At 25.7% G+C, this 14,167-nt stretch overlaps 5 protein-coding genes across 12 annotated transcripts; 2 read left to right on the top strand and 3 right to left on the bottom strand.

Moving 5' to 3' along the window:
- Window positions 1-154: 154 nt before the first annotated feature.
- Window positions 155-1,020, bottom strand: LOC122528351 (ADP-ribosylation factor-like protein 2). Its single transcript, XM_043653386.1, has 2 exons — window positions 844-1,020; window positions 155-679 (listed from the first exon to the last, which is right to left on the bottom strand). Exons 1-2 carry the CDS (start codon window positions 906-908, stop codon window positions 190-192), a joined length of 555 nt encoding a protein of 184 aa, XP_043509321.1. The 5' UTR covers window positions 909-1,020; the 3' UTR covers window positions 155-189.
- Window positions 1,021-1,133: 113 nt separating this feature from the next.
- On the bottom strand, window positions 1,134-3,071 carry LOC122528349 (HSPB1-associated protein 1). 3 transcript variants are annotated; one of them, XM_043653383.1, is made up of 5 exons: window positions 2,953-3,071; window positions 2,423-2,641; window positions 2,040-2,326; window positions 1,603-1,969; window positions 1,134-1,525 (listed from the first exon to the last, which is right to left on the bottom strand). In XM_043653383.1, the coding sequence occupies exons 2-5, from the start codon at window positions 2,624-2,626 to the stop codon at window positions 1,187-1,189; spliced, it is 1,197 nt and encodes a 398-aa protein (XP_043509318.1). In that variant the 5' UTR covers window positions 2,627-2,641; window positions 2,953-3,071; the 3' UTR covers window positions 1,134-1,186. The 3 variants fall into 3 exon arrangements, with proteins under 3 accessions (XP_043509318.1, XP_043509317.1, XP_043509319.1); XM_043653382.1 differs by lacking the exon at window positions 2,953-3,071 and adding an exon at window positions 2,829-2,915 and having other exon boundaries at window positions 2,423-2,644; XM_043653384.1 differs by lacking the exon at window positions 2,953-3,071 and having other exon boundaries at window positions 2,527-2,669.
- On the top strand, window positions 3,005-3,984 carry LOC122528350 (39S ribosomal protein L9, mitochondrial). The gene is made up of 2 exons (XM_043653385.1): window positions 3,005-3,122; window positions 3,215-3,984. The coding sequence occupies exons 1-2, from the start codon at window positions 3,030-3,032 to the stop codon at window positions 3,938-3,940; spliced, it is 819 nt and encodes a 272-aa protein (XP_043509320.1). The 5' UTR covers window positions 3,005-3,029; the 3' UTR covers window positions 3,941-3,984.
- Window positions 3,985-4,262: 278 nt separating this feature from the next.
- Window positions 4,263-8,051, top strand: LOC122528368. 4 transcript variants are annotated; one of them, XM_043653420.1, is made up of 6 exons: window positions 4,263-4,380; window positions 4,498-4,630; window positions 4,712-5,219; window positions 5,328-5,534; window positions 5,597-5,838; window positions 5,917-6,188. In XM_043653420.1, exons 1-6 carry the CDS (start codon window positions 4,325-4,327, stop codon window positions 6,118-6,120), a joined length of 1,350 nt encoding a protein of 449 aa, XP_043509355.1. In that variant the 5' UTR covers window positions 4,263-4,324; the 3' UTR covers window positions 6,121-6,188. The 4 variants fall into 4 exon arrangements, with proteins under 4 accessions (XP_043509355.1, XP_043509356.1, XP_043509354.1 ...); XM_043653421.1 differs by lacking the exon at window positions 5,917-6,188 and adding an exon at window positions 7,932-8,051 and having other exon boundaries at window positions 4,498-5,219; XM_043653419.1 differs by having other exon boundaries at window positions 4,498-5,219.
- Window positions 7,028-12,209, bottom strand: LOC122528367 (INO80 complex subunit D). 3 transcript variants are annotated; one of them, XM_043653417.1, is made up of 3 exons: window positions 11,647-12,207; window positions 9,280-10,535; window positions 7,028-9,174 (listed from the first exon to the last, which is right to left on the bottom strand). In XM_043653417.1, exons 2-3 carry the CDS (start codon window positions 10,463-10,465, stop codon window positions 9,008-9,010), a joined length of 1,353 nt encoding a protein of 450 aa, XP_043509352.1. In that variant the 5' UTR covers window positions 10,466-10,535; window positions 11,647-12,207; the 3' UTR covers window positions 7,028-9,007. The 3 variants fall into 3 exon arrangements, with proteins under 3 accessions (XP_043509352.1, XP_043509353.1, XP_043509351.1); XM_043653418.1 differs by having other exon boundaries at window positions 11,790-12,207; XM_043653416.1 differs by having other exon boundaries at window positions 9,280-12,209.
- Between the last annotated feature and the right edge of the window lie 1,958 nt (window positions 12,210-14,167).

The raw sequence follows: 14,167 nt of genomic DNA, 5'->3' as shown, positions 1-14,167 counted from the left end.
ACAAAAACAAAAGAAAAAATACAGCTATGAAAATGAATGTTATGATTTATTACAATATTCTAACTTATAATTTAAATAAAGTATAATTATATTACAACTATATTTTTTAACAAATAGGAAATAAATACAATACAAAACATTATAAAAAAATTACCAATTAAATTGTAAAGTTTGATGAATTTCTTAATATTAGTCTATGTAAAATATTCTAGCTGAAATATCGTCAACAATCCAATTTATTCCCTCCACGAGATTTTCTCCCGTAACTGCTGAACATTTGTATATTTGCCAATGATGAGTCTTAATACTGGGCAATTCTAAAATTTCTGCAATGTCAGATGCAGATAATGCTCCAGGCAAATCTTGTTTATTTGCAAGTATTAATAGACTTGCACCTTCTAATCTTTCCTCTTGTAAGAGTTTATATAATTCTATCTTGCAATCCTCCAATCTTCTTCTATCTGCACTATCAATTACCCATATAAGACCATCTGTAGATTCAAAATAATTTCTCCAGTAAGAACGCAATGACTTTTGACCACCCACGTCCCATACGTTTAATTTATATCCACGATGTTCCAAAGTTTTAATATTAAAACCAAGAGTTGGTGATATTGTATCAATTGGTTCTCCGTTAATTCTTTTTAAAACTGTTGTTTTGCCAGCATTATCTAAACCTCTGTAAATATATAAAATATAAAAGATACACAAAACAGTTTTATAAAAATATATGTCAAATTATTCAGTATACATGTATATATATATTTTTTTTAATATAAAATATCAATGTAAATGACACCATAACCTAAAAATATTAAAACACGTAAAAATAAAAATACGTACAACATTAAAATACGCATTTCTTTTTCCTTTTGCTTCAACTTCTTAAGTACTGTTAGCAACCCCATAATTAATTACATCAGGGATATCACTGATCACAATTTTATACACATAGTGTGCATCCAAAAGATATAAAGCTCTTCAACTTGACAACCTTAACCTCTATTGAAAACAACAATGTCAAATATAACACTTAAATATAAAATTACAATATAGTCAATATTTTGTCATATGTGTACATTCAATATTAATAATAAATGAAATACCAAGAATAATTTATTAAAATATATTAATAAATATATTAATAAATTTATTAAAATATATATTAAAAATTATACAACATATATTAAGATAAAAGTAATTCTGTGACTTTATTAACAACGTCAGGATGGCAAAGTGCATTAACAATATTTTCAGTCGTATGTTGAATAAAAGGATAAGCATTCTTTGCATCACTATCAGTTTCAGAATTGTCTTTTAACAAATCAATATAGTTTTCAGAAAATCTGTCCCTCTTCATTTTCACAAATTCTTCTAATTTTGTTCTACTAAGTTCATGAAGTAACTTTACATAAGCTGGATACTCTGTTGCTAAATCTTTAGCAGTCCATACAGTACGTTTTTTTCTTTTAGCAGATAAGTCTACATTTGCCACAGTTTTGCATTCTTCAACAGCAATATTTAGCTGATAAATAAATTTTAATTTTAAACTCATAATTAATATCAATATAGTTTAAATTACTGATTTTTATTATACATTACCAAGTTTATACAATCAGATTCATCAGGTACATTACTGACATCCTTTCCAATTCTAGCCACTATTAATTTAACAATGGCTTCCTTAACTCTTGATATATTATCTGTTATTATTGGTAGCCATATATTAACACTAACAGTTAATTCTAATGATTCAACATAATGCCACCAACCAGGAGGAACAAGTAATACATCTCCTGGTTCTAAAGTTATTAATCTTGCTGTGTCTTCTATCTTTAATATATTAATTTCATCTTCTTTAGTAGGACAGAAAAAATTATATTTACTATATATTGTAGATTCTTCATAAGGAATTCTTGTTGGCTGGAGAAAATTACTTGAACTTGGAGGAAACAATAACCACTGTTTCCTAAAAAAAAAATAAATAATTTTATTTCTTTGATATAATTCTTGTTTTCATTTTTACATATATAACAAACCTTCCATGAATTTGGGCAACTAAATTACAACCATAAGAATCCTGATGACAATTTGTGTGAGCTCCTTTGCTTCCAATCCAAAGAGTAGAATCATTACCAGTTTTATCAATATTAAACCTTTCCCAATTTATTGAATTTATTATTTCTGATTTATCTTTGAACCACTCTTGCATATACTTATAATCAAAGTAATACCATTCTTTACTATCTTCATGGAAGTTCATGTTTTGAATAAAGTCTAATAGTGTCATTGAAACTATTGAACAATTCACCTCCCATTGTGGACTCTAAAAAAAATATGAAATATTTTTTAGAATTTGTCACAACAATATCTAAATACAAATTTAGAAAAAAACAGATTGACTAAAGCAACAGCAATTTACCATAGTTCCAGCATTATAACCAATTCGAAATGGTAATTTAATATCGCCGAATCTTTCAGCAAGTTCTGATAAATTCCATTCTAATAATTTCCAATAATATTCACCTTTCTCATTTTGCAACATTTGTTGAAATACTACTGGCTCTTTAATTTCCATAATAGCTTGATGTATAACCTTTTTTGATGGTGAATTTAATTTATCCATCGTTGTAAATTATTTGTTCTTCTCAAATATCAAAATTAATTAGTTTATAAATTATCCCATTTGAAAATATAAATTCAATTTTATTTATTATATTAGTTCTTAAAATATTAAATGTTTATTCTTTTATATAAATGTTTATAAATAGAATAAATATTTCATTAATAAAATTAAAATAATTTTTGTGAATAATAAATATGCTTACAAAAATTAAAAATTTTGTTTAACTTTTTAAATTATAGGTTATGTGTACAATGTACTTATATACAAGTGTTTATATATATATACGTGCACACGCCTATCATGTTGTGTGTATTTTGCTAACTGACCTCCAGATTCACTCTGTGGTCAGTTAACAAGGCAGTATTCCACATTCTAACCTAAAAATAATTTCACAGTAGTAAATATGTTGAAGTACACGCAACTGTGTCTAAATTATTTAAAATCACACTCAACACTTCTTTCTCATCAGAATAATGTATTGGTGCAACAAAGCCGGGTAATATATCTTATAATCTATTTTGTAGAATATATGAAATCAAAGATTAAGTACTTCGAAAATAAAGAATTATATATTGTTTTTCATTTTAGAACACATATATCTTAAAAAGAAAATATCCGGCACCTCTTTATAAAAAACATCAGAGATTTCCACGGATGACACATAAACATTTCATTTATGAATATGTAGAAAATACAAATCGAAGAAAACAAAAAAAGATTGACTTAGTTTTGTTAGAGGATGTAAAAAACGTTGGTGAAAAAGGTGAGAAGGTTTCAATAACTTCTCAAAGAGCTTATGAGACTCTAATATTACCGAAATTGGCTGTATATGCAACTCCTGAAAATCTCAAAAAATATTTAATTGAAGATGAAATGAAAAAGAAATTGTCTCTAAATAGCTCTAAATTTGTAACAAGAACAATAGATATATTATCTCAATGTTATTTGCCAATAACAATGTCCATCGAAAATCCATGGACTATAGAAAAATGGCATGTGAGAGTAGCTTTTCGTAATGAAGGATACATTGTACCTGAAGATACTATAACTCTTCCAAAGAAGACTATAACTGGACCTGACTTAAACATAGAAAATAAAGAATTTTATGTTATTGTCAAAATTAATAATCAGGAGGAAGTAAAAGTCAGATGTAAAATACATCATTACACTTCTGATCCCGAAAACAAAGTTATATATGAAGTTCCATTTTACCAATTACCAAGCATAGCAATTTTTCCAGAAGATCAACCAATATTAGATTCCCTTCCAAAACATCCTTTAGCTGATAAAATAGATGATGATCTAAAAAAATAAATAATATATTATATTTTAGTAAATAAATTATTCATTTGACGAAATTAATTAATTTTTTCTACCTGTATTCACTTATGTACATATATATATATTTTAAGTTTTGCACAATTAAATAATATAATAAATAATTAAAATAATAATTATTTCCTTCAAGATACATCCATGTAAAATTATTTTCTTCGTTGATATAATTTCTTTTTATTGTAAATCGATATTTGTAAATATCTATATTTATAAAATACATGATATAGATATGTAATCAATAATTGATTTATATATCATTGAATAAGAATTTGCTTTTCACTTTTCATTTACAGTTAACCTGACTTCTTACTAATTCCATCATTGCCATAGTATCATAGTTAATTATTTTGCTACTTTAAAATGGAAGACAAATATTTTGGATGGGATGAAATTTCTAATGGATTAATTTTATTAGAGTAATGAAACATCTAAAAATTCAAATATCTCATATTTTTATATAAATTACGAATTATAATTTATACATAAATAAAATACGAATTAAATTAATATCTTTTTTTATGTTTGAATATTAGTACACAAAAGACTGAAGATGAGCATATTAAAAAAATTAAACTACAGTCTGATCTTGATCATCAATCAAAAGTATATTGTCCACACTCATATTTGATTTTAAATTTCCATGAAACCTTAAGTCAACGTGATAAGGTATATAATGAAAAGGAAAAAAATTTAGTTAAAATGCTGTCTATTATTTCTTTATTACATTATAAGCACATGTTTTTTCAGCTTAGATTTAGAAAATATTATTTAAGAAAAGTATCTCCAAACGAACCGGATGTTATTATTTTGCAAGATATAAAAGATCTTGTGATGTTCTTATTAATCAGTCCCATAAGTCCTCAATTTGTGAATTTCTTTCATTTACCAGTTGTGGATCGTTTTTTGAGGGCAGCAATCCTTTATTTTCAATATTATATAATAACATGGGAGGAATTAATGAAAGAACGTGCAGCTACTATGAAAAAAGCACCAAATCCCTTAGCTCAGGGCTATAGATTTAGATATGCAGAAGAAATGCAAAATCTTCGTTGTGTTTTAGGTAGAGAATATGCTGATTTAATAGTAGGTTGTCAAGATATCATTCAATATCATCATATGACTAGTGGAAAAAAAGGAGCTCCATCTTTAACACAATCACAAGGAGAAAAAGATTTACGAATATATGAGGTATTAATTTGTATGACACATCGTATTGTTTGGATAGCTTTAGAACGCAAGTATTTCAGTTTAATTGGTGAGTGAAAGCTATAAAAAGTATAATAAAATAAAAAGTATAAATCATCTATAAAAAAAAAATAAATAAAAAATTATATTCAAACAAAAAGTAGGATATTTATTGTAGAAATTGAATTGCATAGATTATTTAGAACTGAAACATATAATATAGCTGAAAAGCGAAATATTTCTCCTACGATTCAAGATATGTTGCCTGATGACATTCAAGTATTGCAAGGTCATAAAATACAAGAAAAAAAAAAATTATTAAGAAATTCACCCTTAATACAAGAATTAATATATTCAGATTCTGATTATCGTCTTCTATCTTTAGGTGTGTTTTATACATTTCTTTTTTTACAAAAAAAAAAAAGAATACTATATTACGATTTATAGGAATAGAAGACAATTCAAATGATAAACGCATTCTTTACTTAAAACATGCACTTGTTGTTGAAGAAGATAAATTACATGAATTAGGAATAAAAGTTGGAATTTTAGGAGAAAATAGAACTAATTATGATATCTTATTAATGCCCTTGGAAGAAAAGGATGAAAAACAAGACAAAATTCAATTGTCTGATAAAAGAGAAGAACATGAAAGAATAAAAAGTATTAAAGATACAATACAAGATACAGTGAGTTTTTAAAAGTATGTTTTAAATGCATGCATTTATTACAAAATATTAATCATATTTTTATATTTAATATTATAGCAAATATCTATAAAAATTCAAAGACTTCCATCTTTTGAAACTGAACCTGATTTAACACAAGATTTTTCAATGAAAACAATTAATATTTCACCAAAAGGATATAAAATTGCTCATGAAAAAGCAAGAAAAAAATGGTTAATTAGAGAAATAAAACGCCAGGCACATAAAGAGATAGATACATATTCAGTAGCAACAATAGATTAATTATTTTCTTAAAAATAAACTAAGAATTATAAGCATATTTGTTATATTTACAATGTAAATTATTGTAATGTGAAATAACTTTATTTTCTTTTAATTGGATTTAATTTTTTCTAAACTTATATTCTTAACTAAAATTTGAGAAAATAATAATAATTTTAATATAAAAGTTTTATTAACAATAGAAATAACACTTACCAAACATTATTTTATTTGATGATAGAATGATTATATATCACTCAATATAACTTACAATGCTGTCATATAATCAAATATAAATTTTACAAATTTTTATTTCTGGCAATTGTATTTTTAAATAAATAAAATTTGGGAACTTTTATTTTCTGAAATAAGTACATGATTATTTGCAAAATAATTATTATAAAATATACAAGAAGTAATTAAAACAAATACAACAAACATTTTCTGTTTATAACAAACAATTTTTATTGAATGTTTGTTAAACTGAAATAAAATAAATTAAACACAAATCAATGTTGATTGCTATTTCAAAACTATTTTATTTTTCATGTAATTACTTAATGTTAATGTGAACTAGTAACAATTAAATAATTGAAAATATGTGTCTATATTTGATTTTCTAAAAGATTTATTTCAAACAGTAATTTAATTATTTTGTATTTAATATTACTATGTAATATTGAATAATGATGAATATACAAATTATAATATTTTTAGTTACATAAAAAAAAGGATTGTTAATAACTAATACAAAATAAAAAAAATTACTTAAAATTATTTATAACACGCATTGAAAAAAATTGTAAATAAAAATACTGATAATTTTGTATATCACATAAAATATCATTAAACACAGACACATATAATCAAAAATAACGCTTGTAGGATATGTGATAAGGGTGGATAAACTGAGTACAATAAGACAATGTAAAAAATATGCTTATAATTGGTAATGCCTAATAATGCGCACTAATGCTGATATTTTACAAGGAGATACACATATAGGTACATTTGAAGCAATGCATTTCTTTCATGATTAAATTTTGCATTGTCCTTATATAAATAATTACTGTACCTACTTACTACCATTATATATAATAACAATATATATGACATTAATTTAATCCCAATATGGGTTAAATTGTAAATTATATTGTGTTTTTTTCCATTTACAAGTGACAAATTTACTGTCCATTTGTGTTGGTTTACATTTAGTTAAAACATTTATTATTTAAGATATACTTCCTTGCGACCTATTATTTATGAATAATGACACGCATATACAAGGTACAAAAATTAATATCTTAACAAGTATATTTGGCACAGAAACTTTGACAATAAAAACTAGATCTCACAAAACCTGTACAATTCTGGTGTTACATGTAAATTGTTTTTTGTTGCTTTACTCTAATGACATTTATTTATAATCTACAAAGTGATTCAACATAGTTTTTTTTTTTGATTTTCAATTGCGATATGTATTAAAATTATGATAAAATCTGAAATATACTGCATACATTTGGAAACATTACATGTATTCTCTAGCTATAGCGATATTGTAATCATTTAAATATTAAATGGCAGTAAATGATTTAGTTATTCTTATAATTAACTAGAACAATCTAGTTTTACTCTCAGAATCTGTGCCTCGTTAGATTTTTTAGATTTGAATTTTTTATAGTTTTATTTTCAATAATAAAATAATATATCGCGTGTCATCTTTTTTTATAGGCTGCAAAAGAAATTGAATCATATTACAATTACTAAAAATATCAAAAATGAAACTATTTCGGCACTTCTTATTAAGTTGAATCTTTAATTATATGTTACAGCTATCTATTACTGAACATTTGTCTACATGATTATAATACAAAATGAAAAAAATGATAGTGATGATTATGCATATATGAGTAAGATTATTTGCAATTATTCGCATATAATTATTACAGCAGGTAGATGATAAAAATGAATGACTATTTATATGTATATGTAGTTTTTTTTTAAGTTCAGTCATGTGTTCATGCAATTGTATTTTATAAATAAAGTTTCTTGATAGAAAATAATTTATTAAAACACCTCCAATGTCTGATTCAAACAAAACCTAATTACATTTTTATCAAAATGTATAATGAACTAAGTAATGTATTGATTTTTAATAAAAGATTTTAATTCTATTTAAAATGTCAGAAATTTTATATAAATCAGAGAAATTATATAAAATCATATCTTTACAAAATATTTATGAATATTATTTGCAGCCATATCAGGATATTTAAAAACAAAAAATCATTAATGATGAAAATAATGTATTAATAAATATGTTTAAATAAATTGAGTTTTTATTTTGTGTTGTAACTAAATAAAGTAATAAATAAAAATAAATCTCTGAGCCTTTAGATTAAGAATTAGTTTATAGTTTATAGTTTTGACTTTTGAGAATTAATTTGTAGAAGTGTTTTATGTTTTGACTTTTATATCTTTCATAAGTAAAAAGTATTTATTGCTGTATCATTATAACTATAACACTATAACTGAACTTTTAAATTATATTCAAAATAATCTGCAAATATATAAAACAAGATGAGATTACGACTTTTTCATGATTACTTTTTAGCAAGGATGGAATTTTTTGCATTTACAAGAAATATAATTTTTTTATATGTGACTCTAGCTATATAATATAAGTGTATCCAATGAAATTTATATTAAATTAATTATAATTACTATTTCTTGTTACTTTCTGTATATCAATCCCTGCCATTATCTTGGATTTTTATAGTTATGTAACGAAAGTTAATAACACAATCTTACATTTAGCAGCACAGACACAAACAGTATTTTTTTTCTATATTGTAAGGAACACACGTGAACTCGTTTTCAAATTATTATATTATTAAAATAGGCGGGGCTACGAAGCAATGTCTGACATAAGTTGAGCCAATAAAGCTGGCTCTAAAAGTCCATGTGTTTGCCCCATTCTTTCCAAATTTCGTACATCCTTATCTACTGCCTCTAGTGCTCGTTCCAATTCTTCTTCTTCTTCTCTTGATGGTTCATATTCACCATTTCTGCCTTCTGGAAACAAAATAACAAATCTTATTTAAAAGAGTTATTCATATAAATATTATATTAGATTTATATAAATTAATATTAATAAAAAAATGATATCATTATACTTACCAATAAATAAGTCATTAAAAGCATCAGCAGGTAAGTTGTTGAGCACATTGCCAAAATCATGCTCTGCAGAATCCAAAGAAGGAAACACTTCATGATCTCCCAGATCTTTAAGTCCTCCTCCAAGACCAAGTCCTAATCCTAAATTTAAGTTAGCAGAATTTGAACTTCCCTGTGCTACAGTATTCAAATTATTCAAAGTTTTTGTCTGATTTTCACTAGAGTTTATTTGATTCAAATATTGACTTTCCTCATGTACTAGAGTAGGATCTTTAATCTCAAGTTTATTTGCAGGAGGCCGCTTTCGTTTCTTCGGCCTGGATTTTGGTTTAGGCCTGGGAATTGTGGGAGATGTTGGTTTTTTACGAGCTTTCTTTGGTTTAGATTCTTGGGCTTTACGATGATAATTATCCCTTTTTCTTGCATGTTCTGGACAAAGAGGTAATTCATGTGCAACATCAAACACAGGAATACAGCATTGTGTATTATCACTAAATTTGGCAGTGCAATGTTCAAATAAAAGTTGATCTCCATTTAACATAATATGACGAGAACAGTGACGAGTACAAGGTAGAGATGTCTGTTGGCATCCATCAGCTCCACAAAGTCCACCAACTAGAAGTGGCCCCTCTACCACCTTACTTGTACTTGGAGAACCACTTAAAGCTCTCGCTGTAGATGTAGGATCCTTGCAAGCAGCTTCTAACAGACACCTAGCCCTATCACGTAACAAAATTTCTGAATCTGTTCCACCTTTGTGTAACTGAAGTAGTCTTCTTCTCAATTGAGAACGTAATTGAGAAAGACGTGCAGAACGATTCAATGTCGAAGTATTTTCTCCAGAAAACCAATAACGTTGGTAAATTGTCATTTCATCTCCACTAGAATCACTATCTGATATTTCATCTCCAGCTCTAGGATAATACAACAGTGTATGGTCCCGACTTTGCCTTCTATTTTTTAGTCTTTGTAAATTTTCAATATGACGACGTTTTTGTTCGATTGCAAATTTATAGTCTATATGTTCACCATCACCACCACCACTGCCACCACCACCAACACTACAATCAGCATCTAATTCTACAGCACGGTCTTGTACAGCTTTGAATTCCGTATCTGGTATGGATGTTATCCTTATTCTTTGTTTCATACATTTTTCTTTAGTCTTACTATTTTTACAATTTTGCATTACTTTAGAATTTTTGGATGACACTACTGTAACATTTCTTCCTGTTGCTGTACCAAATGGCTCTGGTTCACTGAAAATATATGGATCAACATCTTGATGAGCCTCAGTTTTCAGCAAAGCCTTCAAACGATCCGAAAACTTCAATTTATTGTCCATGTTTGAGTTTTCGGATATAGGGACCTTCATTGATTACCGCTTTCTTTGTATTCTGTTCTACCTGCATTCTCAAACTTTCCAAATCAACTTTCTTCTTATCTAGATAAAACTTAGTTTACGCCATGTGCCTAGATCCAAGTCCATACATAAATATTTCTGAATTCATAATACTGAGAATAAAAAAATAAAAAGTTATTTTTATTGTATTGTATCACAGTTTGGTTGTTTTTGTATTTGTTTCAAACACATTAATGTTTACATATGCATCAAGGTAATATAACTAATAAAATGAATTTTTGTACAAAGTATAATAACTTATAAAATAGTCATATGCACTACATATACTAATAATGTTACATATATTAATAATGTGTACCCAGCTATCTTATTTACATGTATTTGCATATCTACAAAACTTAATTTTGTCATGAGCTGTGCTTCAATAGAAATATTAAAATTGTTTACCTACTATTTAGTATCAAATTTTGTAGTGAAATTTTACAAAAAATCTTATATAGTTAAATGACAATAAAATGTATTCTACGTTTTAAAAGTGCAAATAATACTTTAGGAATTAATAATGTCTAGATCAATTAAAGCTATATATCACTATATATGTTTAAATTCGCATATTATACATAATGTGTATCAGATGATTATTAAAATCTCCTGGTTCAAGCAATAAGCGTAAACTTAGTCCATGGCTAGATCAGGATAAAAACAATCCTTGCCTCGCATAGCAATTCACATTGAATATACTCTATACATTTTCAAATAATTTCATTACACAAAACAGCAAAACATTGAATGTAGATTCTAAAAGTTCTGATAAACTTTGACAATTCAAAGCCATATTAATAATCATTTTATCTCTATTGTTGACAGTACATGATGTTGAATATCAACACAGTTTGGTTATGTTCACTCCTTATATAGACAACAGGACATTGTGCAAAATATTGTAATGAAGTTTCAATAATACAGTCAGAAAATCTCATAAGATGAATCTTGTAGTATATTTATACCCTATAACAAAAGTAAACTATTCACAAATACTATCGCGAAGTTCTCTTTATGAACTCGTTTCGTTTAGTTTAACCGAGGTTGGGACAATGGAAATTAGTCCCAACAGTAATGGAGGTTGTTGCCCAATCAGAGGCAATCCAACCTTTTTCGTACAAAATACACTCCAACGAGATTGAAGATTCACGCACAAATTTCAGCATTCATCGATAATAACATTAGAAAGACATGTCAGATGTATAGAAAGCAAAATGGCGGACACTGCACACACGAACAGCTTCTGATGCGAAAAATCTTTTAATTCACTGTATTATCATTATGAATTCGGTATATAAACATTTTACATCTAGTTTAAGTGTTGACTAATTTCATATGATAATTTATGGAAACATATTTGTACATGATTTCGACTATTTCTGTTAGAAATGTTTAGATTGTACTTCGTTATTCATTTTAACATAACCTTTTAATTCTTTTACGTAGTATGTAATAGATCTAATTTATTTCATTCCCATCTTTTTTTCTTTTGCAATAGAATGATACAAATAAAACATGTACGATGATATTTCACTTCTCAATTATGAAATATACATTACATGATCTGATTTGTTTAATATTACATTGTATTTGTACTGTTGATTTCTATAAATGTATTGTTTCTTGTTAATATTTTAAAATATCATACGTTATTTGATTTTTTGAAACCTTTCTGATATTGAAAAAATAAATTACGTAATTATTGGTAAAATTATACTAACTAATATATTAAAAAATATTCAAAAAATGACTTTAAAGGAACTTTAGATTTTTGCAACATCGAATCTCTCGTAATGAATAAAAAAAAAAATCATAAAAGAAAACATCTTATGAAATTTAAAGCATGTGAAAAGATATTTTTTAATAATTAATAAATAATAACAGTCCATGACTTTTTCAAGTACAAGCAAGTACAAGTCTAAAATAATATATTATACGTAATTATAGCTATGGAAAATCAATGTGTAAATATCACAAATATTATCTACATGGAAAAAACAGTGAGTATAAAATAAATTATACAAATATTAAATATAAAATTGTGCAAAAAAGTCAATGTCAAAAGATAATTACATGAAGTTATACTTTAAGATAATTTTCGTTAGATTGTAATGAAATTTTCGTCAATTTTAGTTTCATGTTTATTATTTTTAACATTTTATTTAAATATTTAATTCTTGAATCAATAGATAACTACATCCTTTATTTATATAATAGGTAATTACAAAAGACAATTGAAATTCGTAAATCTAGTAATCTTGAAAAAATTGTTACCAATGATCAGCTGATTTTGACGTTTAAGATTATAACCTATTAATACAATGCAGAAGACCACCTGTTGATTTAATTCGTCCTTTTCAGTCGTAATAAGTAATTGCTTACTTATGTATGTATTATTAATACTCTATTATCTTTAAAACAAATAAATGATCTCAAATATTATATTAATTCTTTATTTTATTAAACAACATAAGTAAATTGTACAAACGAATGTTTTCATTTTTTTGTACATACTAAATGTTCATTTAGTATACACGATATTTAATTCTTTTGTTATTATAGAAGAACGTTTAACAGTTAGCATTTCTCTGATTGCATTGAACTCTTAAATTTTGTATTGGAAGTAAAATAATGTTCTCAGTAATATGTATTACAATCTTGTTTCATTTATATTTTTTTTTCCTTTTTTGTTATCTTTATATACACAATGATCATGTACGCAACTATTTTGCGTACTTAACATTGCTTTAATTATAATTTTGTGATTTTTCAAATACATACAACTACTAAAAATAGTGATTAGATTATGTACACATTATAAACAAACAGTACGTTTTACGATAAAAAGAATGATCACACAGATCACAAAAATATAAATTTTAAACTTGAATGTAAAATATGAACGATGAATAACAAAAAAATTACAAAATAAAATAATATACTTAGAAACATATTTTCATTGCATAAGATTCAATCTTTGTCTATTATATTTATAAATTCTGTACAAAAAAAAAGAAATAAATCAAATATTAAATATACAATGGTTTTAAATGACAAGTTCATTCTTACAAATGTTCAACAAGAATAGTATACAATAAACTGTGTATACATAACATATATTTAATCCCTCCGATCTCACCTGTTTGATATTTATAATAAATGTTTTCAATTATTTTGACTAGTGAATTTTTCTTGCTGATGTTTAGTGTGCATTACACAGATATAAAAAAAGTTTACACATTAACTTTTTTATCATGTTTTCCACGTCATAATTCAAAATTCACTTCTTTAATGTGCAATTTGAATATAATATGCATAAAGTGACGAATGAAGTGAGCAAAACATTAAAGATTACTTAAGTACAAAAAAATTTTAAATGCATCAAAATACTATCTTCATACGCCATACGTAACGTGAATTCAATTATAGGAATCATATATTGCAACCAGATAGAAATTATATTTTATCTAATTGATATGTAAAGCA

The sequence above is a fragment of the Frieseomelitta varia genome, unplaced genomic scaffold (genome assembly GCF_011392965.1).
Source record: "Frieseomelitta varia isolate USP_RPSP 00005682 unplaced genomic scaffold, Fvar_1.2 scaffold_249, whole genome shotgun sequence".
NCBI lineage: Eukaryota > Metazoa > Arthropoda > Insecta > Hymenoptera > Apidae > Frieseomelitta > Frieseomelitta varia.
Note: the sequence above shows the minus strand (reverse complement) of the source record. Positions and strands in the feature narration are given on the sequence as shown.

Coding starts and splice junctions, on each gene's coding strand:
- LOC122528351 (XM_043653386.1), bottom strand. CDS start 908: ATGGGGTTGCTAACAGTACTTAAGAAGTTGAAGCAAAAGGAAAAAGAA. Junction 680..843: donor GAAATGCGTATTTTAATGTT/GTACGTATTTTT, acceptor ATATATTTACAG/AGGTTTAGATAATGCTGGCA.
- LOC122528349 (XM_043653383.1), bottom strand. CDS start 2,626: ATGGATAAATTAAATTCACCATCAAAAAAGGTTATACATCAAGCTATT. Junction 2,327..2,422: donor GTTATAATGCTGGAACTATG/GTAAATTGCTGT, acceptor TATTTTTTTTAG/AGTCCACAATGGGAGGTGAA. Junction 1,970..2,039: donor GTTGCCCAAATTCATGGAAG/GTTTGTTATATA, acceptor TTTTTTTTTTAG/GAAACAGTGGTTATTGTTTC.
- LOC122528350 (XM_043653385.1), top strand. CDS start 3,030: ATGTTGAAGTACACGCAACTGTGTCTAAATTATTTAAAATCACACTCA. Junction 3,123..3,214: donor TATTGGTGCAACAAAGCCGG/GTAATATATCTT, acceptor TTTTCATTTTAG/AACACATATATCTTAAAAAG.
- LOC122528367 (XM_043653416.1), bottom strand. CDS start 10,651: ATGAAGGTCCCTATATCCGAAAACTCAAACATGGACAATAAATTGAAG. Junction 9,175..9,279: donor TTTTAATGACTTATTTATTG/GTAAGTATAATG, acceptor TTTTGTTTCCAG/AAGGCAGAAATGGTGAATAT.
- LOC122528368 (XM_043653419.1), top strand. CDS start 4,325: ATGGAAGACAAATATTTTGGATGGGATGAAATTTCTAATGGATTAATT. Junction 5,220..5,327: donor CAAGTATTTCAGTTTAATTG/GTGAGTGAAAGC, acceptor TATTTATTGTAG/AAATTGAATTGCATAGATTA. Junction 5,535..5,596: donor TTATCGTCTTCTATCTTTAG/GTGTGTTTTATA, acceptor TACGATTTATAG/GAATAGAAGACAATTCAAAT.